The sequence below is a fragment of the Ictalurus furcatus genome, chromosome 19 (genome assembly GCF_023375685.1).
Source record: "Ictalurus furcatus strain D&B chromosome 19, Billie_1.0, whole genome shotgun sequence".
NCBI lineage: Eukaryota > Metazoa > Chordata > Actinopteri > Siluriformes > Ictaluridae > Ictalurus > Ictalurus furcatus.
In genome coordinates this window covers 19647771-19674821 of record NC_071273.1, presented here as the reverse complement: position 1 = coordinate 19674821, position 27051 = coordinate 19647771, and the positions used below count along the sequence as shown (strand labels likewise).

The window sequence follows — 27051 nt, the reverse complement described above, 5'->3', positions numbered from 1 at the left end:
TTTCTTGACTGTTGATAAATAGTTGGTTTTAGTAGCTTGGGTAGCTGAGTAAATAATCTAGCTGGGTAAATCAGTCCTAGCCTGCTCACTATTTAGTTAGATCAAAGCATAAGATCCATTGGGCTAACATTCATTAGCTAGCGGAATCAGATGGACGTGTACCTAGCATAGAGTAGTTTTGTATGAAACTTGTTTAAAACAAAACAAAACAAAACAGGAAAATGCTTTAACTTGCCTAACATTAGCTAGGTAACTATCAGTGTTAGCAGGTTCAAGATTAAGCTCAAGGCTACCAGGGCGATGTTGCATCATTCTGTGAGTGAAAATTAAGTGATGTCACAGTAAAAAAAAAAAAAAAAAGGATTAGGTCTAAATGACTTAAAAACATAAATGATTTGTTCCAAAAACAATCTGTTGGTTTGGAGGCATGTGCCCCATTAAAGTCTTTTGTCAGGCAACATCCCCGCACTATAGTAATAATTTATAATAACCACATTTCTCATTTCTAAGAATCACAACACTGACTTTCACTAATTATGATCTAGACACAGGATGTTCCACTATTCTGGTGCTGGAGAGGCGGACTCTAGAACACTTAGCCAGACTCATTTCTTCCAGGACCAGAATTGGAGAACCCTGGTCTAAGAGTTTGGTTCGGTGTGTACCTGTCTCCATGCAGGAACAGAAGCTGGAGCCACAGGCTCAGCTGGAGGTTCAGGTAGAGAAGCAGCAGGTGTGATTTGCTCCAGATTGGGCATGGAGCCACACTGACCCCAAGAGACCAAACAGACAAGAATACAAGAATAAGAGCTACAGATCTACAGTGGGTGTGAACATGTGAGTGAGTGTTGGTGGGTGTGTGTGTGTGTGTGTGTGAGTGGCGTCCCTATCTTGTATCACACCCAGTATTTCCCCAGAGGAATTAATGATGACTTATGAATTATTAATGCATTTATTCCAATTGCAAGCAAATGAAAATAAATAACGTTAACTAAAATTGTTCGGTCAACGTTATTGGGGCTCAGCGACTACATCCCCTCAGCTCAGTGACCATCTGCTACACACTCCCGAGGATGCTATGATATTTTCAGTGAGAACAGCGATGAGAACCAGCCATTGAGAGACAGAGAGGAAATCAAATTCACCTGCTATCATGCGCAGCAGATGCCTGAATCCAGTTTATCATCGTTTATCATTTGTGTGGAATGGTAAGGTCAAAATGTCAGCACAGTAATCTTGTTTCTATAAGAATTCTTTTGGCATGTCATTCGCAAATCGTTGTTAGGAACAGCAAAAGTAAAGACAAATACAACATGATAACTGCCGGTGCACAGTATCGCTGTGGTTTTTTCACTGTACCTCCAGTTCTCTTTGCAGAACAGACAATCCCAACATCTCTCTAATCAAAATATCCTCCACAGTTATATCTAATAGCTTATAGTTCCTTTTTTCCTGTTGACATACAACAATGCGACAAAGTCACATGATAGCCAGCTCTTGCAGTTAGTTTCGTGAGAAAGCAGATCTCTCCTCATGCAAACTGCATGACTAGGTGGGATTCGAACCCCGACCCCAGAAGTGCGGGACAAACATGCTAAACACTAAGCCACTGCACCCCCCCTCTTTTCAATCCAATACCAAGTAATAGCAAGATCCCAAAAATCAGTTCTTAAGTCTCATGTCTGTGTTTCTGTCTGTGTTCTGCTCACTTTCTTATGGTCGTCTATGGCTAGATCTGCTTTACCGTTTAACCCCAACTGGAATATTTTTTTTTAAAATAAATAAACACACACGCATAGCATTTACTTCAACTGTGGTGCTTCAGGACTCAACAAGAAATGGTCCACATACTGCAGGACTCATCAGAGGCATGTTTGCTCAATATTCAAACACACCCATTACAGCAATCCACGTGGACACAAACAACAAGATAGTGAGGTAATCACACATTGGGCCATGCACACAAACACCCAAAACATGCCTTAGCCACATAGCCCAAACACACACACACACACACACACACACACACACACCTGTCTCCGTATCGCAGTGACTGAAGGTGGGGAGGCATTTTCTTCAAACTTGGCCAACAGCCGGGATGCCATTGATTTGACTCGGCTTTGGTTGCCACCGGCAACTGTTGCCATGCTCGATTCTGATCCAGGGCTCACTGCTGGGACGTGGTCCTCATGCCGATCTGGTGAAACCTCTTCCTGTTGTGATTAAATGTTTTAATTCACCACCAAAACAACAACAACAACAACAACAACAACAACAACATAATAATAATAATAATAATAATAAACAATAAACAGTGCAATAAAAAATAACTCACGTCATCCGACTGTCCAGCTTGACTTGTCCTTCTTCTCTTTCCAACTCCATCAGCAGCCTTCTCTTTCTTATCCTACAGATACATGTGTGTTACACAGGTCTTTGTTCATTACTTGGTACGTGCCTGCATGTGTGTTTGTGTGTGTGTGTGTGTGTGTGTGTGTGTGTGTGTGTGTGTGTGTAAACTACCTTGGGGTTACGTTTACGGGACAAACTCTGTCCAAGCTTGTTGAGTAAAGACAGTGGAGACTTGGTACTAGACATCAAAGCTGCTCTCTCCTCAGCACTCAGACTCTCTGAAAGAACAGAATAGACAGTTAAAGCCACACACAATCACAGAATTATTAGCACGCTTCAAGAGAATATCAAAATAAACATTAGGCTAAAGATTCATGATTCAAGATTCAAACATTTTCGCTTTTCTCTAACAAAATCATTTACCTCTACAACAGGAAGAGGCACAGAGCTGTTTAATACTGTATGTTTAAGCTGAAGACATGACTCAATGCATGTTATGTATTCATTTTTGCATGCCAATATTTATGGAGTTGACTTCATAGGATCACCGTTCCTTTCAATTTTGAGTGACGACTGAGAGACAGAAATACATATAACCGAAGCATACAGCATGTTTTATCCTTCTGACTGGTGATGTCGTGTTGATTCTCCTCACCACTGGGTGGCGCTGTGTCTTTGAGGAGATCGTGAAGCTGGCTGAGGTACATGACCATGCAGAGCGAGTCGCTCTCGTCCAGCTCACTCATCTCCTGGCCTGTCATGATGGGCGAGATCCCCAACTCCCTCTCAGCTACGTCCAGGGCCAACTGGTTGTTCAGTTCAGCCTCGCTCTCATCCAGAGAGTCGAAATCACTACAACAGCAAATACAGAACCCGAAAACATCTGAATCTGGAAGTTCAAAATCCATGGAAAGGTTTATAGACAAAGACATGTATAAGGACCAACTCACATGAGGTCAGGTCTGTATCTGTGTAGAAGAGCGCAGAGTGCCAGGCCGCTCTTCCAGGATGTGGTGAGGTCCGTCACGCACACACTCCTGTAGCTCTGCGTCTGCTCTTGGCACCAACTCAGCAGCTTACTCGAACGAGCTGTGGAGTCTGTGTGCACATCGGGGTAATTATAGTTAACTAAAGCTAATAATAAAAGTAGAAAAACATCTTCGTAAACTGAAATACCAGTGTGCTGTTAAAGGAAAATAATCTACGATGGGGTGGTGTGATGCATCCAGATGTGAGTCCGAGTTACTCCTATAACAACATGTCCTGGCTTACAACACAGCAATTTGATAACAATTACAGTTTTTATTTAATAAAGGAGGGGCACAGTGGCTTAGTGGCTCGTTGCACACTGGGCGGAGGCAGGATTCGAACCCCCACCCCCTCGTGCTTCGTGAGTTTCCTCCGGGTCTTCCGGCTTCCTCCCCCAGTCCAAAGACATGCATCGTAGGCTGATTGTCATCAATAAATTGTCCGTAGTGTGTGTGTGATTGCGCCCTGCGATGGGTTGGCGTCCCGTCCAGAATGTCCCTCACTTTGTTCCCTGGTATATGCTCCAGGCTCCCTCGCACCCAACTGTAGGATAAGCTCTATGGATACTGGATGGATGGATGGATGGATTTAATAAAGAATGGTACAGAATGGTTTATTTTATTACATTTTATTATTTCTATTTTGTTATTTTTATCTTATATTTAGTGTGGAACACAAGCTCTCACAAGCTTCTCTTTTTGCTCTGCCTTGAAGGTAATAAGATAAAAAAAAAATGTTACAGAGAAACCAAACTTTCTTGTGATGGAAAACTTACTGACTGTTACAAAGCACCGACACTGGAGACTCCTTCCATAAAATGTTAAATAAACATCTCCTCATGGAAAACTTAGCAACTTTATCGACAATTACATTAATCCAATCATGTTGTGCGTCAGTCTGAATCCTGAGTCCTTCTGAATAATTCTGCTGTTACTATAGAAACGATAACGTATTAAACCAAGCGCATTAATATAAACCTGTAGCCGGAAATACTGTCAGAGCTGCAGTTATAGAATATTAATCAACACCTTCTGACCAATCATATTTGAGAATTTACAACAATGTGGTATATAATTAAATAAATAAAAAAACAGGAACAAAATAAAAACTAGAATATTGCTTCTGAATGTAGCACAAATGAGGAAAAGTGAGGAAAAGTAAGTCCCCATAAACCATACAGTGGTTACTGGATGTCCTGATAAACATTTAATACTTGAATCTGTGTGTTTTCCTGAACGGGAGTGTGTGTGTGTGTGTGTGTGTGTGTGTGTCTGTGGAATTCATGTCTTAGTTAGTTTCCATTTTTCCACAAAATGCTTGTGTGCTTCCAGAGGTAGAAAGAGAATGAGGCTCATTCTGGCTCTGATATAGCATGTATTTAAGACACAAAACATACGTACACAAGAACTAAAATCAGAATAGAACTAAAATTTAAAACTAATCTAAATTAAAACAAACAAACAAAAAAACAAACAAAAATCCACATTAAAATGAACTAAAACGAAATGGAATTTCAATGACATTATACTGTATATACACACACATGTACTTAATTAAAAAAAGCATGTGTGTGTGTGTGTGTGTGTGTGTGTATACGCAGGTCATTTGTGTATGTATACAAGGTCATTGCTCACCTTGGTGTGGAAGTCTCGATGATGGAGAAGGTCCTATGACGACTCCCAATAGTGGCCCTTCATCTGTGTCTATGAGGTGGCAGACCTACATAATGCCATCTTCATCATCATCATCATCATCATTATCATCATATGAACAACATCAAAGACAACCTGTTGTCCCTGGTCATGTTGTACATGAATCATCAGTATGAATCATGAGCAGTGACTTTCAAAATGTCTTCTGATTTTTCCCCATGCATGTGTGAGTGGAGGTAAAACAACAGCTTATGACATCCTCTCATATACACGTCTCATCTTCCTCTCCACTTTATCCCCAGACATCATGGAGAAAAAAAAAGTGACGTGTCATGTGATACAAAAGAAAAAAATCTATAATGTTTGAATTGAATACGTTTTTTTGTCCCTTTCCTCATAAAAAAAACAAACCCTGATATATTAGACTGTTGTTTTCTTGCTATTTTTAAAGCTCATTAATTATATAATGAAATGGGAAAACATGAAATGTGATAAGTAATAGAGAGGAAGGAAAAAGAGACGGTCTGAAGCAGGCAGATATAGAACTATATTGATGAACTATATTGGTACTGTAATATGTGTGTGTGTGTGTATATAAAACCCACCTGAGATGCATTAATAGCCTGTGTGTTGAGGTTTGGGTAGCGTGTGCCAGGGTCCAGGCTGTACTGACTGTAGTTCTTACTGACGTTCTCTGGTGTGGTCTGAGGAAGCAGCCGATACACACTCTCCCTAACAGAGCGAACAGGAAAGTCATCATTCATTACCAGCATAGATATACAATGCACCTGATAAAGCATTCAGGCAGATTAAAAACTCGAACCTCTCAGCCAACACGTCTAAAGGTTCAAGCCTCATTCCCCAACTCCGAACCATCCACGCCGTGTCCATAGCAGCCAGGAAACCACGCGCAATGCCTGTCCCCATCGGCCAGAACGGCTACGCAGAAATAAGCAGTATATACATAGAGTATATATTTAGAAAACGTAGACGACGAGCAATCAAACTTGTTAAACATTGGTCTGCACTTATATAGCGCTTTTTGTTTTTAAGATTTGTGGTTCTTTAAAGCGCTTTACACTGTGTCTCATTCACCCATTCACACACACACACACACACTCCCACACCAACGGTAGCAGAGCTGCCATGCAAGGCGCTAACTTGCCATCGAGAGCAACTTGGGGTTTAGTGTCTTGCCCAAGGACACTTCAGCATGTGGAGTCACGTGGGCCGGGAATCGAACCGCCAACCCTACGATTAGTGGACGACCCGCTCTACCACCTGATCCACAGCCACCCAATAAATAAATAAATAAATAAATAAATAAATAAACGTATTGAACATATTTCAACATGTTTCGTATTTTGGCATTAGTTCATAAAATGCACCTTCATAAACTGCTTTCCGTTGGAAAAACCATCACAAGCAGCCATTACAATCCACAGGAGTTATGATTGAGTATGTTATTGTAACCTATAACCTATAAATAAAGAGCAGTTGTTTGCAGCTGCCCTTACCTTGGGTTGCAAATGTAAATATGTCATAGTTCTAGTGTTGGAGACATGACCATAACTGAGCAGAGAGAGTGGAGTGTTTGTTTATCTCACCTCCAGCAGACTGTCTCCCACCAACGCCACCAGCAGCCGATGTCCCCTGCGCTGCCGTACGAGGGCCGCGTTTTCCGTCGCGTACATGCACGTGAAGTCGAACATAGCCACATCCGGCTGCCCGTAGTGGTTCATGGCAAAGTCAAGAGTCGGCAGCTGGTGATTGGTGGAGAAATCCGCTGCCTCCCGTGCATACGCCAGCAATGCATTCTGGTCTACGTTGTCCCTGGAGAGCAAAACCTCTGTGTCTGCATAATCCTGAAGGAAAATAAATAGCACAGGTGTAAACATTCATGAATGCACTCCCACTCTCTCACACACACACACACACACACACACACATTAGATGAGAACTCACATGCAGTATGACTCCTTTCTCCAGCAGACTCTGCTTCTTAGCCGTCATGACAAAGTAATGAGTGTCATCCTTATAGTAGACGATGTTCTCCAGGTCAATACCTGTGAGAGAGACATATTACTGATAACCACCCATTATAAAGCACAGACAAAACAAATGGATAAAAATGCTTCGAAATAGTCCTGATTTTTTAAAATAGCCTACATATATGTTAAAAATAAAACTCTCAGACAAAAGGGTTCCTCATATCTCTGGTTCTTGGCTTCCTGAAAGTGCTTACCTTGTAACTTGCTCTGTTCTAGGGTGCTACATAACAGTCCCTCCAGGATTTTGCGATCACAGTAATGAACGCAAAATCAAGCAATCTCCACAACATTCAGAGGATCTTGCAAGTTTTCAGAATTACTGTAGATTTTTCACAGATTTGGGCCAAGACGCGTCATGTGACGTCATCACAACGCACGTTCAGCTAAAGCCCACTTCAATTCACGTGCGTCGAACATGAGTACAGCTAAAAGGTCTCGTTTACCAACAAACATCACTGTGAAAGTGATGATCTCATACAATCGCAATTTCAATTTCACCAATTCGAGTATTTTCCCGCAAAAAAAAATCACAAAAAAACCTCCGCGAAATCCTGAACGAACTGAAAGAAATTGTATGGGTTCCCCCAGATGGACAAACCAAAGAATGGTTAAGCGTCCCATGTGGCGTCTTTTTTCTTAGAGCCTACATTTGAAAGATTATACTTTTAGACAAAAAAGTTTCAGCACAAGTTCTTAGCATGGTTAAGGATTCTTGAAAAGATTTACTTTGTAACTTGCTCTTATAGCTCTGTCGTAGGGTTCTACATAGCACCTTTATGGGTTCCCCCGGAGCGACAAACCAATAACACATAAGATTTCTGTGCAGCTACATAACTTTTTATGTTAAATATGTGTACTTGTTGAAAATTTACACTTTTAAACAAAATGGTTCTTTGAAAGTGTTTAGTTTGCGACTTGCTCTAGTAAGGAATCCCTTCATTATAAGGTTCTTCATAGAACATTTCAGGGTTTGTCCAAAAAGGTACTAGATGGCAGAATTCTCAGACATAAGGGTTTCTTGAGGGTTTTTGTATGGTTAGGTGTTCTAAACTTCCTAAAATTGTTCAAATTGTGATCATCTCTGATAGGGAAACCCTTTCTCATTGGGTGATAGATAGATCCTTTAATGGTTCCCCCAAAAATATAAACCAAAAAACACTTAAGGGTTCTACATGGCACTTTTTTTCTAAGCATGTTACAACTCTACTCTTTTAGCTAACAAAATGTTCTTGGATTCCTAATGGGGTTCTCTTTGTAACCAACCTGGAAACCCTTTGTTGGACTGTAGTATGGTACTCCAAATAATTTTAAGGGTTCCCCCAGAAGGACAAACTAAAGCAAGCTTTAAGGTCCTAGATTTAACCTTATCTACTCTTTAATTCCACTTGCACTCGCTATTATATGTAAGTAATATCAGTATAAAATTGAATGTAATAACATCAGTATAATATCGAATGTAAATCTTATAATCTTTTAAATAATAACAAGACATTTCAGTGCTGCACTTTCACAACATTTTGAATATTATAACACCAATAAATGTTAGCAAAGAATACTACTTTGTTTAATGTTATGGTAAATATTGTATTTTTCAATACCGGTGGCACTACGCAGCTCCTGGAAGAACCTCTGGTTGAAAATAAAGGCCACGCCGCTGATCTCCTCCACCTTGGCCTCTGCTGTGGTGTTACGGTTGATGAAATTTGCAGTAATGGCGATGGCCAGCTTTCCCCGGAACTCTTTCCTACGAAATCCTAATGGACAAACAGCGACTGAGATTTCCCTTCATCAAATAAACAAGAGGCAGCACTAAATACCAAATGGCACCAAATAGAAAAGCATAAAAAGGAAAAGGGAGCAGTATACTATGCTTAAGAGAAGTGCAGAATAATAAAAAAACAAGTCCGAATTGAGGAACTGTGATTTCAACCTTGGGTTGTGAAATGCAGCTGAATGTGTGAGAAATATGTTTCGTCATACAGTCACAGATTTGTCAAGGCTTCAGACTAAACAAACTTAAAAGCGTATGATGTCTGGTAGACACCAAAGTGGATATAAGCCTTTGTACACATCCAACGTGACCACAAATATGATTAAAACCATTTCTGTCTGTATGCAATGTGACATCTTTCGAAAGACAGAAATATTCAAGTGATCCTGCCTTATGTTCTTGGTCATATTTTAGTATATATGCAGATTGTCCTCTTGAACAAAAAGGCACGTTATTGCCTGAAGAACCTCATTTACTTACAAGGTATATGATTATGGACTGTAGGTATACAAATGTATACCATTACAGACTGAAAATATATGACTAAAAATGTTCATGGACTGTAGGTATAAGATTATGGTCAATTACAGGGTTTGGAGCATACTATTATAGACAATTATTAATTATGATGATTAATTATGGATGATGGTGCAGTGTAGGTATACAGTTATTGACTGTGTATAGAATGATTATGTCTATGATTATGGATGATTACAGACTGTAGGTATATGGCTGTATGTTGATGTCTACTGTCTGTAAATATACAATTATAGATGAATATTGACTGTATGTATATGTTTATGGACTATAGGTATTCAATTAGGGACTGTAGACATGTTATTATGGATAGGTATACAATTAATCCTCTTTGAAACCTGCCAAGTTGTCCAGGACTGGCCGTCCCAGACCTGCATTGGAGGCATGCCAGGAAAAAAGCCTTTGCGGTCTAAAAAGAACATTAGAGCAAGACTACAGTTTGCCAATGAGCATATAGGCAAAGACCAGGCCTTTTGGAATAATGTGCCCTGGACAGACGAATCAAAGATGGAGTTGTTTGGCCACAGTAACAGCAGACATGTTTGGCGCAGACCAAAGACAGCTTTTCAGGAGAAGCACCTCATACCAACTGTGAAGCACGGTGGTGGAAATGTTATGGTTTGGGGTTGCTTTGCTGCCTCAGGGCCTGGCCAGCTTGCATTCATTGATTCAACTATGAATTCTGCATCATATCAAAGAGTGCTTGAAGATAATGTCAGGCCATCTATACGAAAGTTGAACCAAAAGTGGACCTTTCAACAGGATACTGACCCTAAGCACTGGGATGCACATAACTGTATATGTGAATATGGACTATTATTGACAAGAGCTACACAGCTATGGAAATATACTATATACACACTATATCGTTTCTTCTATCTTTTGTTAGTAAGTTGGGGTCAGAGCACAGATCCAGCCATCAGCACTCCTGGAGCAGAGAGTTAAGGGGTTAAGGGCCTTGAAGGCTTGGAGGTGCTGGGGCTTGAACCCATGATACATGATTATGGACTGCTGGTATACAATTCTGGATGATTAATGACTATAAGTATATGTAATATGTTTATGGATGATTATGGACTGTAGTTATGCAATTATTGACTGTAGATGGATTATCTTGGACATTATGAACTGTAAGTATATGATTCTAGATGATTAATGACTACGAGTATATGTAATATGTAATTATGGATGATTATGGACTGTAGGTACACGATTATGAGCTTTAAGTATACAATTATGAACTGTACAATTTTAGACAATGGCCACATGTTGTTAGTTTGTCAGCCTATATGAATAACGGCCATATGGCTAGGTAAATGCAAGTTATTACCTGGTAAGGTGTTCCTCCTGCCGTCTGCTCCAACAACCACATTGAACTGCAGTTCACTCACTGGATGTGCAGGGGGATGGACCTCAGCACTCCAGCCAATACCTGCACAGAACACAGGTCCAACAGCCTATCAATTAGGGCTAAAGTTTATTATCTTTACAACCTCTTTTCCAGCTCTATGGTTCTATATAGCATTGTTGAGTTCCTGATGATCCACTGGTTTGTCCCTCTGGGGGAATTCTTAAGGTTTTTTAAGTAGAATCCTACAACAGTGCTCTGTTTAGAAGGCCAGACCTAGAACTATTCACTCTTTTTTAAGAATGTAGGATCAAATAGTTGCCACATCATGCTATTCCATGCTATCACAGACTTAAGTGAATGATTAAGGTCACTTTTTCCAAATGTGTTTGTGCTAAATGAGGATTAGGAACTATCTAATAAAAGCCACAATGACGAGAGTCACACAGTGAGTCAGCGACGTCAATCTGGTCCCGTGTATGTAATAATTACGCAGTAGTTGTAGCCTTTGCTTCCCTTTCTGGTGAATTGAGGAAATGTAGCTTCAACTAGAAAAGGATATAATGTACAATACATATACAGCATTACTTTTCCGCACTGACATGCAGAAAACACTCTTCATTGCATTGCTGCATAGCTCAGTTTCAGTGGTAGTTGTGATATGTTATTGCTTTTCAGCGTAGCACGACTTCACCACACTGATGAAAGTGAAATGCAGTGATAGGACATGAATTATATTCCGTTCCAACATAAAGTCAGCATTTTAAAAAAAAGAGATCAAAGAACATAAGAAGAGATCAATCAACATAAGAACAGTGCAATGAAGCTTTTGCTTTTCAGTGTGGTATGTTTTCTGTACAAATCCTTTTTCAGTCTCATACTGGTTATTTACAAGTAACTTTGTAGATACTGTAGAGACAGACATCAGTTGGTCTTTGGGCAGGACATCTGAGAGTGAGAAGACAGCCCAAGCTAAGAGTGTGCCATGAAAGCGGAAGGACGGAGAAGACACTGGGTGATGTAAATGTAAAATCTCAGTGAATAACTGTGGAATTAAGCTTCACAACAGCTTCGTTGCATTAAATATGGTTAAGTAACCGAGTTGAGGAAACCATGTTGCACACTGTTGCTGTGACAAACTGTATGTAGGTGGAATTGCCAATGTAATGCAATCTCACAGGTCAGGCTTCTAGATTTTATTAGGGAGTCTGATACTTATCATCACTAACTGTGGCCAGGTAATAGCCTAATTTCACAGGAAGAGGCTAAAAGTGCAAACAACAAAGCCACATTTACGAGCCACTGCTTCACGACATGATACAGTGAACATTTTTTAAAATTATATGTGACTATATCTTGCTCATTCACTGATGAATGGAAGTGTGTACACACAGAAGTGTGAATAGTCAATCAAATCCAAACGTTCTGAAGCCGGTTGCCAGCTACATTTAAAAAAAAAAAAAAAAAGCCACTCTGTAAGCCGTGGGAATGGAATCAGAGGTCAAGATGATTTAAATATTTACTCTCCATGAACAGTACAGCTCAACTCTAAAATGGAAACGAGAACAAAACATTTATTAGCTGTGATCTTACTTTGGTGCTCTTGGTTCTCCGGAGGCTCCCTCAGACTCCTGAACTCCACATTCACATGAACCTCCACACCCAGGAGCAGAGCCACCTTCAGCAGTATGAGCTGCAGCTGACGAATACCTTTACACACAAATACGACTGTATTCAATCTTATGCAGAGGAACAAAGGCGAAAGTACAGTGTATACTTCAGTTTTTTGTTCTTTTGAGACTTTACTCAACATTTTGAAAGAAAGATCACAGCTTGGGCGGCTCAGGTGGTAGAGCGGGTTGTCCACTAATCGTAGGATTGGTGGTTCGATTCCTGGCCCACGTGACTCCACATGCCGAAGTGTCCTTGCGCAAGACACTAAACCCCAAGTTGCTCCCGATGGCAAGCTCTGCTACCATTGGTGTGTGAGTGTGTGTGTGAATGAGAACCAGTGTAAAGCGCTTTGTAGAACCACTAAGGTTAAAAAAGCGCTATATAAGTGCAGACCATTCACTTTCTACTTACTCAATCGCAGTTTTCCAAAAAACATTGTAAAGAAATGGCGAAAGAGAATGTTGTGTGCAATGTGATGCTTGTTCTACCAATTAACAATGGCCTTTAGACTTAGACCGGATTGATTACTCTATAATTTACATGTTTTCGGAAGACAGAAGGAGATTTCCTTTTCGCATCCAACTTCAAAAAGTGTCCTGTGATGGACTGGCGTTACCTCCAGGGTGTATTCGATTGTTTGTAAATAAATCTAAGATTATTAAGCCTTTTTCTAGATAGTTTATTCCTCATTTCAAGCTTAAAATTGTCTTCTTCTATTGGTCGATCATTTTGCTACATTTAAGCATTTATTTCTAGAAAGAAACAAAATTATCTGCTAATAGAATAAGAATTTTAAGCTTGAAATGTATAATGTAAATATATCTAAAAAAAAACAGACTTAATGGCCTTATAATTGTTATATAATCATTTCATAATGAGAAATTTTAAATAACTTTTTCTTTATTCAATTTATCTTCCGGTCGCGATAAGATATAATTATCGAAATATCGTTTGTTTGTTTGTTTGTTTTTTGCAGTGTGAACGATCTATTGAGGTTGGCTTGAGCGCCTGATATTCAAAAATAATGTCTAAAAAAAAAGCACAGTGACCTGTAACATCTACTGCTACAAAAATCCATCTGTTCTCAGATCATTTTTTTATTTATATATCTAGTTTGTACTGAGACAGCTAGGTATTACACTGCAAACATATAAATCTTGAATATTAGGCAGGATTATCTGACATTTCTTATAATGAGATAGATTATTAGGGCTATTTCTAGACATTTATTTAAAAAAAAATTCAAGCTTATGCGTCTTTCAAGATCTATATAAATGCTTGAAATGAGCAAAAGCATCTGCTAATAGAAACAGACTAGGACCTTTCACAATTGATGTAACAGACTCAATAGACCAGTAATGATCCATGCAAAGAGTTTATTAAAACACAATCTAAAATTTATGACATTAACCAAGAAATCGTCAAACACAGTAACGGTACTAATCATCAAAACACTGGGGCGTTCAGAAAGTAGTGAAACGAGATAGTGAAACAGCCGAGACACAGATATGGCAATCTAGTGAACAGGAAACATTGGCAAGACTTCACAATGCAAGTTTGAAAACCACATGCTAATATAGAACAGAACCAGGAAGTAAACAGGAAGATAGATAGATAGATAGATAGATAGATAGATAGACGTGGATAAATCTATCTATATGCGAAATATTTTTATAAGATATAATTTATTATGGTGACTTTTATATATTGTCAGCTGTATCTAGCTGGTTATTGTGTGAATGATTAGCAATGTAGTGGAAGTTAAAGTTTACTCACGTTCCTCATCAAAAGGCTGCTAATTTGCTGTTAGAGACCAAACTGAATTTAAGGTGCAGACTTTTCTATTTTTGATTTCGTCTGTGACTTTGTTATGCACTTTTACCTTCGTACTTTGAGTAAATGCACGAGTTTGTACTTTAACATGAGTGAAATGATTGTGGCTTTACTTTAAGAGTTTGCATTTTTACTTGTGTAGGGAATCTGTGCTTTATGCGATTGTATCACATCAGCTCACAGTGAAACATACAGTAATAATCTCAAACACACCCACACACAGACACACACAGATAAAAACACACAGTCAGTAATAATGAAACAACAGATAGTGTTCATAGGCTTCACTCACTAATATGATCGATGGCCCCTGCACAGAACTTTCCATAGAGCTTCTTGGCTCCGAGGCCACGCAGATCCTGGATGGTACAAGGCCACAGATGGAGGACGTTGTTCCGGGAGAAAGTGTCCCTCTTTTCCACCAGCACCACCCTCGCGCCCAGAAAACTCAACTCGATAGCCGTGCGAAGCCCACACGGTCCTGCGCCTATTATCAGACACTAACAATCACAGAAAACACACATCTCTAATCCACACACACACACACATAAAGCACACTGACTCTACACATTAATGTTATCTTTGCTTATGTGAATTTAACGAGTACAACTTTTATTTAAACATTTTGTCCAGTTTAGTGTGTGCGTGGTTGTTTACTGTAGTGTTAGAACAAGCATGGCCTCTCTGGTACTCTTTCTGGCTGGCTCGTTTGTCCAGCTTGGCCCACAGAGCTTTGGCTCTCCAGTAGTGCAGTCTGGACCTCAGGGTCTTGTAGAAGAGTGGATTGTCTCCTGGCTGCAGGTGGAGCTCAGAGCAGAGCTCCTGAAACGCCCGCAGGGTCTCCCTGCATGTCGACGCCTGCACAAATCTGTCAAAGAAGGTGTAGGGGCCGCACCCCTCCCCCACCACCTGCCCATCACCCATCTCATCCCAACGTGATCCCAACACACCTGAGGGAGAGAGAAAAAAGACAGAGGGGAAGTGTGGAGGTAGTGAGAGAGGCCTATAGACGGCTGTACTGGAGACAGATTCATTAATGTAAGGGCGAGTTTGTTACTCTGTGATAAAATTAGGGGTGAAGTACATCTTGCTATAATTTCACAACCAATGTGTAGGCAAGGTTACAGTAGCTGAAAGCACAGGTAAGGAATAACACACATGAGGGTATTCTGCAATAGGAAAATAATCAGCGACGTAATGGTGAGTTAATGTCACAACTCTGAAGTTGATTACTTTCCTATAACAGCACATCCTAAAGTATATACCACAGCATTTCCCACCTATTACAAATTTGAATTTATTAAAGAACACATCATAATTTTTATCAGTTTATAGTTACATTTAATGTCCACAATACAACCGAGTTCCTGTTTATCATTTATGTTATAGCAGAGGCTGCACAGGGTCGCAGGGAACGTGGAGCCTATCCCAGGGGACTCTGGGGACAAGGAGGGGGACACCCTGGATGGGGTGCCAACTCATTGCAGGGTACAATCGGACACACACTCACACATCCATTCAGGCACTTCGGACAATTTAGAGACGCCAATCAGCCTACAACGCATGTCTTTGGACTGGGGGAGGAAACCGGAGTACCCGGAGGAAACCCCCGAAGCACAGGGAGAACATGCAAACTCTGTGCACGCAGGGCGGTGGTGGGAATCCAACCCCTAACCCTGGAGGTGCGAGGCTAACCACTAAACCCCCGTGCTCCCCGTCCAATATCCTCATTAGCGTGAAATCTCAAGAACGAATGTTTGGATGCTTGTTGGATTTATTTGGAATTCTGATTGTAACCAGCAGATGAACTGATTCAATTTTGGAATTGATCCAAACAGGTTACAGCAAGGTCAAATGCCTGAAAGTTTTTCTTCCTTCATGGTTGTCATACAGAAGTGTAAGTTCAAACTCAGGAACTCAAGTCCCCTTTTCTGTCTTCTAAGATTTTTGGTCTGTCCATCAGTCTGTCAGTCCGTCAGGAGGAAATTCTTATTAGTGCAATATCTCAAATACACACTAACCGGCCTATTCAAAGCAAATGATTGGTCAGGAAACGGTTTTACTTCATCTGAACATTGTATTTACTCTTCTGAGGATCAGCAGTTTCTTCTCCTGAAATGGTTCATCTTTACACGTACGTATGCTAGTCAGCATAAAACACTAATCATAAACCTGCCCTGTCACTCTCGAAATGAGATGGGTATAAAATTTGATAAAATTAAGTTTAATCTTTAACCATTCGTAAATGTATGAATATGGAATTTGTAGGTAAGGAATAACACAGACATACAGTACACACAGACATGCACAGACACACACACACACACAGATATACACAGATACAGACACAGAAACAGGGACAGACATACAGTACACAGAGACATTGGTAGACAAACACAGATAGAAACAGACAAATATAGACATACACAGACACACACACACACAGACATGCACAGACACGGACACACACAGACATGCATAAACATGCACAGACACAAACACAGACAGAAACTGACAAATATAGACATACACAGACACACACAGACATGCATAGACACCCACAGACACAGACACAGATACACGTAGACACAGTCACACACATATACGTACTCACAGTTACAGACACAGATATAGACACAGACACACACAGATACAGATACAGACACACACACACACACAGATACAGACACAGACACACACACAGATACATACACACACAGATACAGACACAGACACACACACAGATACATACACACACAGATACAGACACAGACACGCACAGATACAGATACAGACACACACACACACACAGATACAGACACAGACACAGATACATACAGACACAGACACGCACAGATACAGATACAGACACACAGATACAGAAACACATACACAGACACAGATACATACACACACAGATACAGACACAGACACACACACACAGATACAGACACAGACACACACACAGATACAGACACAGACACATACACAGATACATACACACACAGATACAGACACGCACAGATACAGACACAGACACACACACGGATACAGACAGACACACACACACAGATACATACACACACAGACACAGACACACACACAGACACATACACAGATACAGACACGCACAGATACAGACACAGACACACACACAGATACAGACACAGATACAGACACACACACATACACAGATACATACACACATACACAGAAACAGGGACAGACATACACTACACAGAGACATTGAAAGACATACACAAATACACACAGAGACACACTGCCTCTCTCTCTCTCACTCACACACTCACACTCACACACACACACACACACACACACACACACACAGAGCTTTGAGCTGGGATTACCTGAATGGACCTGACCAGAGGTTAAAGCTACAGTCTGTCCTGAGTGTCTAAACCTAAAAATACTGCAGTGTGCAGAAACATGCACATCACAGCAAAGTCAGTGAGCTTCATGAATGATTAATAATCTGAATTCTCAGTTAATCTGTCACTCCACTGATTATCCACCTGCCTCGTCTTAGTCAAGTGTATGTGACTGACAGCGTGCTGGATTTAAAGCAGTGCTGCAGAATGGATCAATATCTCATCTTGCTGAGATCTCCAGGGACTAGACACTACTCAAATGATGAGTGTACACACACACACACACACACACACACAGAGCTCATGTTAATACAGCATGTATGGATGCTCACAGACCCAAAACCACATCATTACCTCATCTGAAGTCTTCTGCAGAAGCAGGTTGTGTCTGTTACATATTCAGCCATGACATATTTAGAGCACTGCTGTCTCCTGATATAACACAGATCCACGAAGAACCTCGTTTAAAACTCATCAGCTCTCAACGTGAGCAAAAACACCACACAGGACCACTCATGCACACACACACACACACACGTCCCATACACACACACTGTACATACATGACACACATATACTCTATGATCACAGCAAAACAGAGATGATTCTATCAGATTATAAAGAATACTCACAGTGCCGGGTCACTGCAGCACACACATGCTGCTGACATCCGATCTCATTCTCCTTCCCTCCGTCTTACTTTCTGTCTCACTCCTTCACTTCTGTCTTACTTTCTGTCTCACTCCCTCTGGCACGTTGCCAGATTTATTTCACCGCTATTGCAGCTCCATTTCCTTCAAGACCATCCGAGAGAGAGCTGCAGTGCAGAAACTGGGACTGCTCCGTCACTGCCTCACACACACACACACACACACACACAGCGGCTCTGTCCTCTTTCTCTCTCCCTGGCAAGGTCAGAGAAGGATCTACCAGGCACTTACTGACTCCTACACAACCGGCACCTGCTGACTCCAGCGTCACACAGACACACACACCACACACACACACACACACACACACACACACACACTCAGTACGTTTACATGGACAATAATAATCCGATATTGACCAGATTAAGACAATACTCTGATTAAGAAACTAGAGGCAGTACATAAACACTTCAGGAACACCACTTCCAACCACCTCACCTGTACTGTACTGCAACGGGCCTTGATCTGCGATATAAAGACACGTTTTTTCCTGACACGAAACGACACACTCACGAAATGCTAGTTATCATATCAGATCACCTTTATTGATCTGATGTTGATCCGATAGTTTGTAACCAACAGAATTTAACTAAAAAAAAAAAAAAAACTTAAATATTTTTAAGAAGAAAAAGAAAAAAACTTGCCAGTGTGCACACCCCTTAACTAATATTTAGTTAAAGCACCTTTTGCTTGTGATACAGCACTCAGCTTTTTCTGTGTAAGAGTCTACCAACTTAGCACATCTTGATTTGGCAATTTTATTCTGTTCTTCCTTGCATAAATGCTCCCGATAGATCAAATTGTGAGGGGATGGATCTGGGATAGATCTGGGCTCTGACTGGGCCATTCCAAAAAAAATGTTATCTTCTTCTGAAGCCATTCCTTTGATAACTTGGATTTGTGCTTTGGGTTGTTATTGTGCTTCATCTTCAACTGTCTAACTTTATTATTTCTTTCATGTAGCAAGCCTCAGCTCCAATGCAGTGGACAGCGAGAAGTGCCTTTTTTGAGGCTGGTCTGTTGGTTCGGTGAAGGACCAGCCAGCAGTTTCGGTGGATGAGGAAGAACAGCTTGAGGGAAATGGATACTGGCACTGCCCAAGTATGTTGTATATCTTTTATTGCTATAATGTTTGACGTAGGCCTTCAAACTAAATCCTAAATGCATCAAATAATTGTGTCAAATAATCTCTACTTAAAGTTCATAATATGCCACAATTTATTTCCTTCATATAAAATGCCTCATTTGCAACACAGTGTATGGTGAGGATGACCCTTTCGCATGCTATTTGTGTGGCTGTCCTGGAAGCTCATTGTCGTCTTCCAGCAGCCGTGGAGCTTCTGGAAGATCATCGCCGTCTCAGAATGAGGATTCTGAAGAGGAGGTTGACTCTGATATGATAGGAGCTGGTGATGCGAACTCTATCCCTGATAAACCCAGCAACAGGGATAGAGAATTACGTTCCTCTAGCACCTTCTCAATTCAGCATGGTAGCACCAGCAGGAACACTGGTACAACAAATCTTATCCACAATCGACACTGGGAGAGTGACTATGAGGATGAGGTAGGAGCCAGCAGCAGCAGCAAACAGGTTGCAAAAAAACTTAAGGTTGACTTTTCAGATTTGGCCTCTCATATCAGCAAGCCAGTGCTAGTGGGAAGAGAGGGGTAATAAAGGCAGGTAAGTCTAACACTCCACTCAAGAACTGCAAGGGACACCAGGACAGTGATCTTGAGGATGAAGAGTTAGCCACCAGAAGCCAACAGCCTGCAAAAAAACCTAAGGTTGGCTCTTCAGATTTGGCTAGTCGGAAGAGTGTGGTAACAAATCTTAAGGCAGGTGTGTCTAAAGTAGAAAATATGTTAAACTTTTTACACATATGCTAAGAACAGCGTATAGTACACGTGACGCAAGTTTCATCATCAGCAAAGTACACACGTACTGTACGCGCCGCCAGTTCCAGCAATCGGTTATCTGTGCCGATTAATTTGGAAAAACCAATCAATTGGTCATCCTTCTTTGCAGGACACCACAAGGGCATGCACAGAAATGCTGCACAGATAGCCAATCCCGAGCTCACGATCGAACTCGGACCCTGTAGTTGTGAGGCAGCATCTACACCACTAGGAATACACAAATTAGTGAGCATGTTGTCTATGCAAAAATGAAGGTAATCAGTATGTTTACATGGACAAGAATAATCTGATATTAACCCAATTAAGACAATACTCTGATTAAGAAACTAGCATGTAAACAGCGATTATTGATTACGTTAATCCGGCTAAAGTCATACTCGAAGTAAACACAAATCGAATTAAAACGTGTGGAATATTCATGTTCTATTTAATTTCTACTGACCACCAGAGGCGGTGCTTTTAGCACCTGGATGTCCATCATGTGTACACACAGGTCAAGTGTTTATATCAACAAAGTCACCTGTGACCTGGGTGACGTGTACCTTTTGCCCCGGTACTAAAGGCACGTTCACCCCGGAAATGACCTCTTGTTATCTTCTCATGTTGGTAAGCAGGTTTCAGGAGTGCAGGCACTGCTGGTAGACTTGTAACCCGAAGTAGGGTTGGAGCTACCAACTTTCGTCCTCCAAAGACTGCAGTTAGCCTTTTTTGTGATTATTTAACTCCATTGTCGGTAGGACAGGCTACACAACGCCCCTGATTGGGGTTGATTGTAACGGGTGATTGCTTTCGTCCCCGTGATTTAGTTTGTGAATTTATTTAATTATTGGCTACAGTGTGAGCGTGTTCGCTCTTAACTGCACCATATTGCATCACAGTGCATAGTTATCCTAGAGGGATCATTTCGCAATATTGCTATTGTTTAATTCTCATAATTGACTCGTTGTAGTACAAGAGGCTACACAACGCATCCTGAAGGGGGTGATCAAAACAGGTGATTGTTTTTTGTCCCTGTGATTTAGTTTGTGGAACCCTGCAGGAGAGCCCTCCACGCTCTCCCTGTTATTCCTGGGGAACTGTTTGGCCGGGATGCACAGCAAGCCCTGGAGCGCAGCCTACAGATTACACAGGCCAGACAACTGTTTGCTAGTCTACGTCATGAACACCCCGCTAGACAGAGACCCTCTAGGGCAACAAATACAGCTCAGTACATACCACAGCGGATTACACAGCCGAGAGCACAACGCCCAGAAAGGTTTCATCAGCCAACCCCCACCCAGCCCCCTCGCTTGGCATAGTGAGGCCAGACTTCAGGCCGTCGCCCCTCCAGAAATTATAAGGGGCGAACCAGTAGACAATGACTATACCGCTCACCATCCTGTAGCTCAGGTGCTGGGAAGCGCTTACGTCAGACCCCTGGGTAGTATCAACCCTGTCACAGGGCTACAACATTCAATTCAGACGTCGACCGCCGAGGTTCCAGGGAGTCAAATTCACCTTAGTCAAGGGCCCAAACAAGGCTCTGGCCCTACGCCAGGAGGTCTGGGTTCTCCTGAAGAACGGTGCCATCGAGCAAAGAAAGTTGGCAGATTTTGCCCCATACTGGATTTAAGACCTCTGAACACACACCTCAAGGTTTTCAAGATCCACATGCTATGTACAGTGTGCGTGCTGCAAGGCATCAGGCAGAACGATTGGTTTACAATCATCGACCTGAAAGACGCATATTTTCATGCTCCAATCGTGCCCCAGCACAGGCAATTTCTCCGTTTCGCCTTCGAGGGAAGGGCTTACCAGTTTTGTGTGCTTCCGTTCGAGATTTCACTGGTGCCAAGTGTCTTCACCATGTGTGTAGCAGCGGTACGGTCTCCATTACAGGCCAGGGGGATTCAAATTTTCCCGTACCTGGATGACGTACCTGGTTGATCTGTTCCCAGTCAAGGTATATGCCCTCAGAGAATCAGCATTGCTGGTCTCCCATGTTACCAAGCTAGGGCTTACAGTGAATTATGGAAAGAGCTCTCTGATGCCCAGTCAGTGAAGCCTGTTTATTGGCATCCGGTTGGACTCACGGTTGATGATGGCAACCCCCTCTCAACGGCGAGTCAACAACATCCTCCAGCTCATCAGTCACTTCAGTAGAGGCAGGGCTCTGGTCCTCAAAGCATTTCTGTCAGGCAGGGCCCTCGCTTGTTTCTCAGTATGCTAAATTGCAGAAAGCCGATCCCGACCTGGACTCTGCCCCACCGCGACGCCTACAGCCAGTAAGGAGTGAGGAACCTGCACTTTCAGAGGCACCCCCTCACAATGAAGTGGCCCAGCCTACGCCACTCTATCCGAACATGTCAGAACTGAGCCACAAACCCCCACTGAAATATGCTCCAGCCGTCCTAGCTTCACCGGTGGCGTTACACACGAGATCCCAAGTGCAGGGACCAACAACATTGCTGCCTGAGGGTTTCAGACCAACAAAATCAGACAGAGAAGGGACAGTGCACGCCATGGTAAATGCCCCAATGCTAGAAGTGGCTGGAGAAGGAGGCCCTATGCTAGTTCACAGACCCTGGACACTGGAAGACATCAGGATCAGCATGATGCATCTGCCGGCGCTCCTCGAAGTAGGAGGACGAAAGTTTGGGGATGAACTTCAGATATTCTGTAGAGAATTCAGACCCACCACTCATGAACTATGACGACTACTCATGGTGAAACTTGGCACAGACAGGGTCAAGGTTTCACGTGAATTCACGTGAAATGGATAACATTTATCGAATGGTTAAATATCGAATGGTTTTCAGTTGTAGCAGCTAATGCCAGTATATCTCTTGATAAAGACAATCAGTTTTGGTTTGCATTCATATTTGACGGACGTCCTGACACCTTCACTCGCTTGGGTTAGGGGTATTGTGAGTCACTAACGATACACAATCAAATGCTAAAGGACAGCTTAGCACCTCTAATGCTTTCTCCAGGGCACAGTGTGAAACTGACACCATTGAATTGTTGCAGCATCTTACCAAAGAAGGCCACAAAGCCAGTCTCTCCAAATTACAGTATGTTCTACAAGAAGTGAGATTTCTAGGGCATGATATTTCTGCAAAGGGAAAGAAACTCTCAGCTGACAGAGTATCTGCCATCCAGAAGATTCCCAAGCTTCTGACAAAGAAACAAGTTCTCTCTCTCTGAGGTATGTGTTCATATTGCAGAACTTTCATTCTAAGCTATTACAGTCTAGAAGCACCACTCAGAGAGATGGCATATGCGACAGGTTGGACAGCTCATTCTCAGGTAAGTTGGATCCAGTCACTGCATGTTTCCCCTGTGTGTATGTGCAGTAGCAGCAGCTGAGAAAGCTGTGGTGTCATCCAGAGACCTTGTAGGTTACTCAGAATTGACCCTTCTGGTTCCACATGAAGTGTCATTACTCATGCTTGAACCTCACACCTGTCCACCCATCAGTGCTTGCACTATAACACAGTTCTATTAGATATGCCGAATGTCACTACAAAACGATGTACTGTCCTTAACTCTGCTACTCTTTTTCGATCAGAGGGAGACGGGGAACCACATGACTGTGTTGCACTAACTAACGAACTCTGCTCCCCTAGAGTCAACCTGAAGGATGTTCCATTGGAAAACTAAGATTTGATCCTTTTGTGTTTGGGTCAGCATCACGTGACCCAGAGACAGGTAAAAATCGAGTGGGCTATGCAGTAGTAACTGCACCTCGTCACGCAGACACATAATGGTTATTCTATCATTGAACACATGCAGTCTGCAATACGCAACCCTCCACAGACTAGCGAGACGGGGTTTGAGTGGCTGAACTCAGTACTCGGGGGATGGGGCTCGTGCATATTAACAGTCTGTCTACCAATAGGTGCAATAATTCTTCTTGTCTTGCTCATTTTGCCTTGTATTGTTTTTCTCGTTCTGAGCAGTCTCTCACGCTCGTTGAAATCACTAATGACCAAACGTTGATGTTGACAAAGACTGATTACAATCCCTATGATGACCAACCTGACTTGTATCCTAAACCTGACTGGGCACTAGATCCTCCCAGTGACACTGACGATGACGACCCATTGACATCCATTTCACGTCTATTGCAAACATGCATTTGACCATGACGACTCATTTCACCCTAAATGAGCTTGACTACAGGATACTTTATATCCGCCTTAGTGCCTTCATTATGTCTGTTTTATGATGAATTCAGTTGAACCGTGAAAGGATTCTGAAGTTATGATGTATTCACTGCATAGTAATTTCTCTGTTAATTTTACTTATCTTATTTTGTAATGATAAAAGGGGGAAATGTGAGGGAAATGATAAATTTTCAATTTTTAATAGTTTTGTTCTTGTTCTGTTTATGTTCATCTGAGGATAACGCCTAAGAAGGCCATGTCATGTCACTTAAATCAGTACAGAATTCAGAGCACTCTCATTATTCTATCCTGCATTAACCATCCTTCTGTAATAAACCATTTTTCACCTCAGAGGACGAGTCTGCGAGTGTTGTCTAATTTCTAAGACAGTTTACATGGACAACAATAATCTAATACTCTAACACTATATGGCAGGTAAGTACGCAGTTTCGGACGCAGCCGTGCTCTCTTGTTTGCCATCAAACGGTTGAGCACTGCCATGTGTGTACGTGTGAAAATGCGGTGAAAACTCCCACACGATGTTAATAGTGTGATTAAGGTTTGTACATGTCTATAGTGCACTTCGATAATGCGACTAAAACAGGAATACTCCACATGTCTAAATTCGATTTGTGTTTACTTTGAGTATGACTTTACTCGGATTTACTCATCAATAATCGCTGTTTACATGCTAGTTTCTTAATCAGAGTATTGCCTTAATCGAGTTAATATCAGAATATTGTTGTCCATGTAAACGTGCTGAGTGATTATTTATTAGCTTAATCCAACTAAAGTCATACTCTGGAGGGAACGTCGGACCGCGTGGCATGGGGATGTAATGACGTGTGCCATTAATCGATCTATGTTCTATAACATGTAAAACGGGAATATGAAAGGAATTGTCTAAAAGCAACTCATGTAAACACCTTAATCACAATATTGTCTTATTCAGAATAAGGTCAAGATTACTGCTGTCCATGTAAACGTAGTCACTGACATAATTATTAATGGAGTGATTTAATGATATGTCTACACCTATATTTAACTCTAATCTTGAACTCAGTAAAATGAAATCTTTTGGCTTATTAAAATAGTTAAAAAAAAAAAATTATGAAAACTGAATTTTTTTGTAAACAAACAAACTAAATAGTTTTTCCAACAAAATGTCCCATAAGGTCAAAACTGTCATCCTTATAGAGACTTTTGGTCCTCACCCGACACACACTGCTTTTATTCTCATCTTCTTTTGTCAATAAAACATGTTTCAGATTTCATAAATAATCTTTTATCTCATGAATAATAGCACGCAGTGACTGTGTGTTGCATTGTGTGAAACTGGGTTAGAGATGTAGACGTAGACATGGTGTACATTCTAATCCCTTCATTACACCTGCACTGAGACTATGTGATAAGATAAGATGTAATAAGATTATCAGAGAGCACTTTGAGGTGGAGGGAGAGAGAGAAAGAGAGAGAGAGAGAAAGAGAACACGAGAGAATCAGGTCTTAAACCAGGTTGCAGCTGAATAAAGTTGTGTCAGTGTGTCTTTAAAAAGCAGTGTGATGTCTCCATCTAGTGAAGGCTGATTTAAACTGGAAAAAATAGAGCGAGTAGAAACTTATTAAAGGCAAAACTCACTAATATTTCTCATTAGTAGATTATTCTAAAAATAATGAGTGTACTAAAACTATCTTTATATACTATTTCTAGTATTTTCAACTCCGTTAGCAGATTAGTACATTAGGTTCTTTCAAGGAATTAATTTTTTCTTAAAAAAGAATGGATTTTCTTGAAATTAATCAACTAATCAATCCTGGCCTACAGCACATTTTTTTGTGTTTAATAAAGTTAAATTGTATAAAAATAAAGACTAATTAAAGCTGCAAGCAAGATCCATGGGGGCCAAGTACCCAGACTCGGTGAGCCACACATGCAAAATTTGGAGAAGGACTTTTGGACCAGTAGGTGGCGCGGTCACAAAATGTGTTGCATAGTCTCAGGACATGGTCCTGAAGTTGCCTACCTGAGTTTTGTGTCAGTGCGCAAAGTCGTTGCTGAGATACAGCCTCACTTCCTGTTTAGTGGCTTTGCTGTCAGATTTGTTGGTCCATTACAGGCAAACCATTTGGAGTATTCAAAATCCTTTTGTGAGGCTTTCTCTGAAGAGGACATTTGCCAAATTTGGTGATGATTGGACAAAATTTGTAGGAGGAGTAACGAAAAAACATTTTTGACAAAATCCAAGATGGTGGAAAATCTAATTGTGTGGAAATTTTTTACTGTGGCAGCTTTTAAATGTTGGAAACGCGTTTAAAATATTATGACCATAAATGTACTTCCAAATTAGACCCAAATTTGACCTGATGGGGGCGCTAGATCATTGGCAGCACTTGGCCCAAATTTGGTCAGAATGTTCCTTAGACTATCAGCAATCAGTGTGCCAAATTTCACAACATTTTACCAGACGGTTCTATGGGCTGCCATAGGCATCTTAGCCAGAAGAACAAGAACAAGAAGAACAAGAAGAAGAAAAGATAGAATAACAATAGGGTGCCTATGCCTATCATATGCCAAATATTTCAATAGGTTAATAAATTTGCTGGAAATAAAAGCAGTTGAATGTGAGAGGACGATTCTTT

General features: G+C 41.2%; 2 protein-coding genes across 4 annotated transcripts in view; both read right to left on the bottom strand.

Moving 5' to 3' along the window:
• The window catches only part of mical3b (microtubule associated monooxygenase, calponin and LIM domain containing 3b), a 30349-nt gene extending 21087 nt beyond the window's left edge, over positions 1–9262 (bottom strand). The window contains exons 1-12 of the mRNA XM_053650026.1: positions 9246–9262; positions 8683–8867; positions 6999–7099; positions 6641–6898; positions 5857–5972; positions 5639–5765; positions 5016–5100; positions 3303–3450; positions 3008–3204; positions 2524–2630; positions 2336–2407; positions 2034–2213 (exon numbers count right to left, since the gene is read on the bottom strand). Of these exons, the coding sequence (XP_053506001.1) occupies positions 2034–2213; positions 2336–2407; positions 2524–2630; positions 3008–3204; positions 3303–3450; positions 5016–5100; positions 5639–5765; positions 5857–5972; positions 6641–6898; positions 6999–7099; positions 8683–8867; positions 9246–9262 (1593 nt within the window). The remainder of the gene's footprint in view (positions 1–2033; positions 2214–2335; positions 2408–2523; positions 2631–3007; positions 3205–3302; positions 3451–5015; positions 5101–5638; positions 5766–5856; positions 5973–6640; positions 6899–6998; positions 7100–8682; positions 8868–9245) is intronic.
• Positions 9263–10456: 1194 nt separating this feature from the next.
• On the bottom strand, positions 10457–18644 carry LOC128623326 (protein-methionine sulfoxide oxidase mical3b-like). 3 transcript variants are annotated; one of them, XM_053650307.1, is made up of 5 exons: positions 18269–18644; positions 14905–15197; positions 14540–14747; positions 12334–12450; positions 10457–10824 (listed from the first exon to the last, which is right to left on the bottom strand). In XM_053650307.1, exons 2-5 carry the CDS (start codon positions 15169–15171, stop codon positions 10673–10675), a joined length of 744 nt encoding a protein of 247 aa, XP_053506282.1. In that variant the 5' UTR covers positions 15172–15197; positions 18269–18644; the 3' UTR covers positions 10457–10672. The 3 variants fall into 3 exon arrangements, with proteins under 3 accessions (XP_053506282.1, XP_053506281.1, XP_053506284.1); XM_053650306.1 differs by lacking the exon at positions 18269–18644 and having other exon boundaries at positions 14905–15494; XM_053650309.1 differs by lacking the exons at positions 10457–10824; positions 18269–18644 and having other exon boundaries at positions 11416–12450; positions 14905–15494.
• Positions 18645–27051: the final 8407 nt, after the last annotated feature.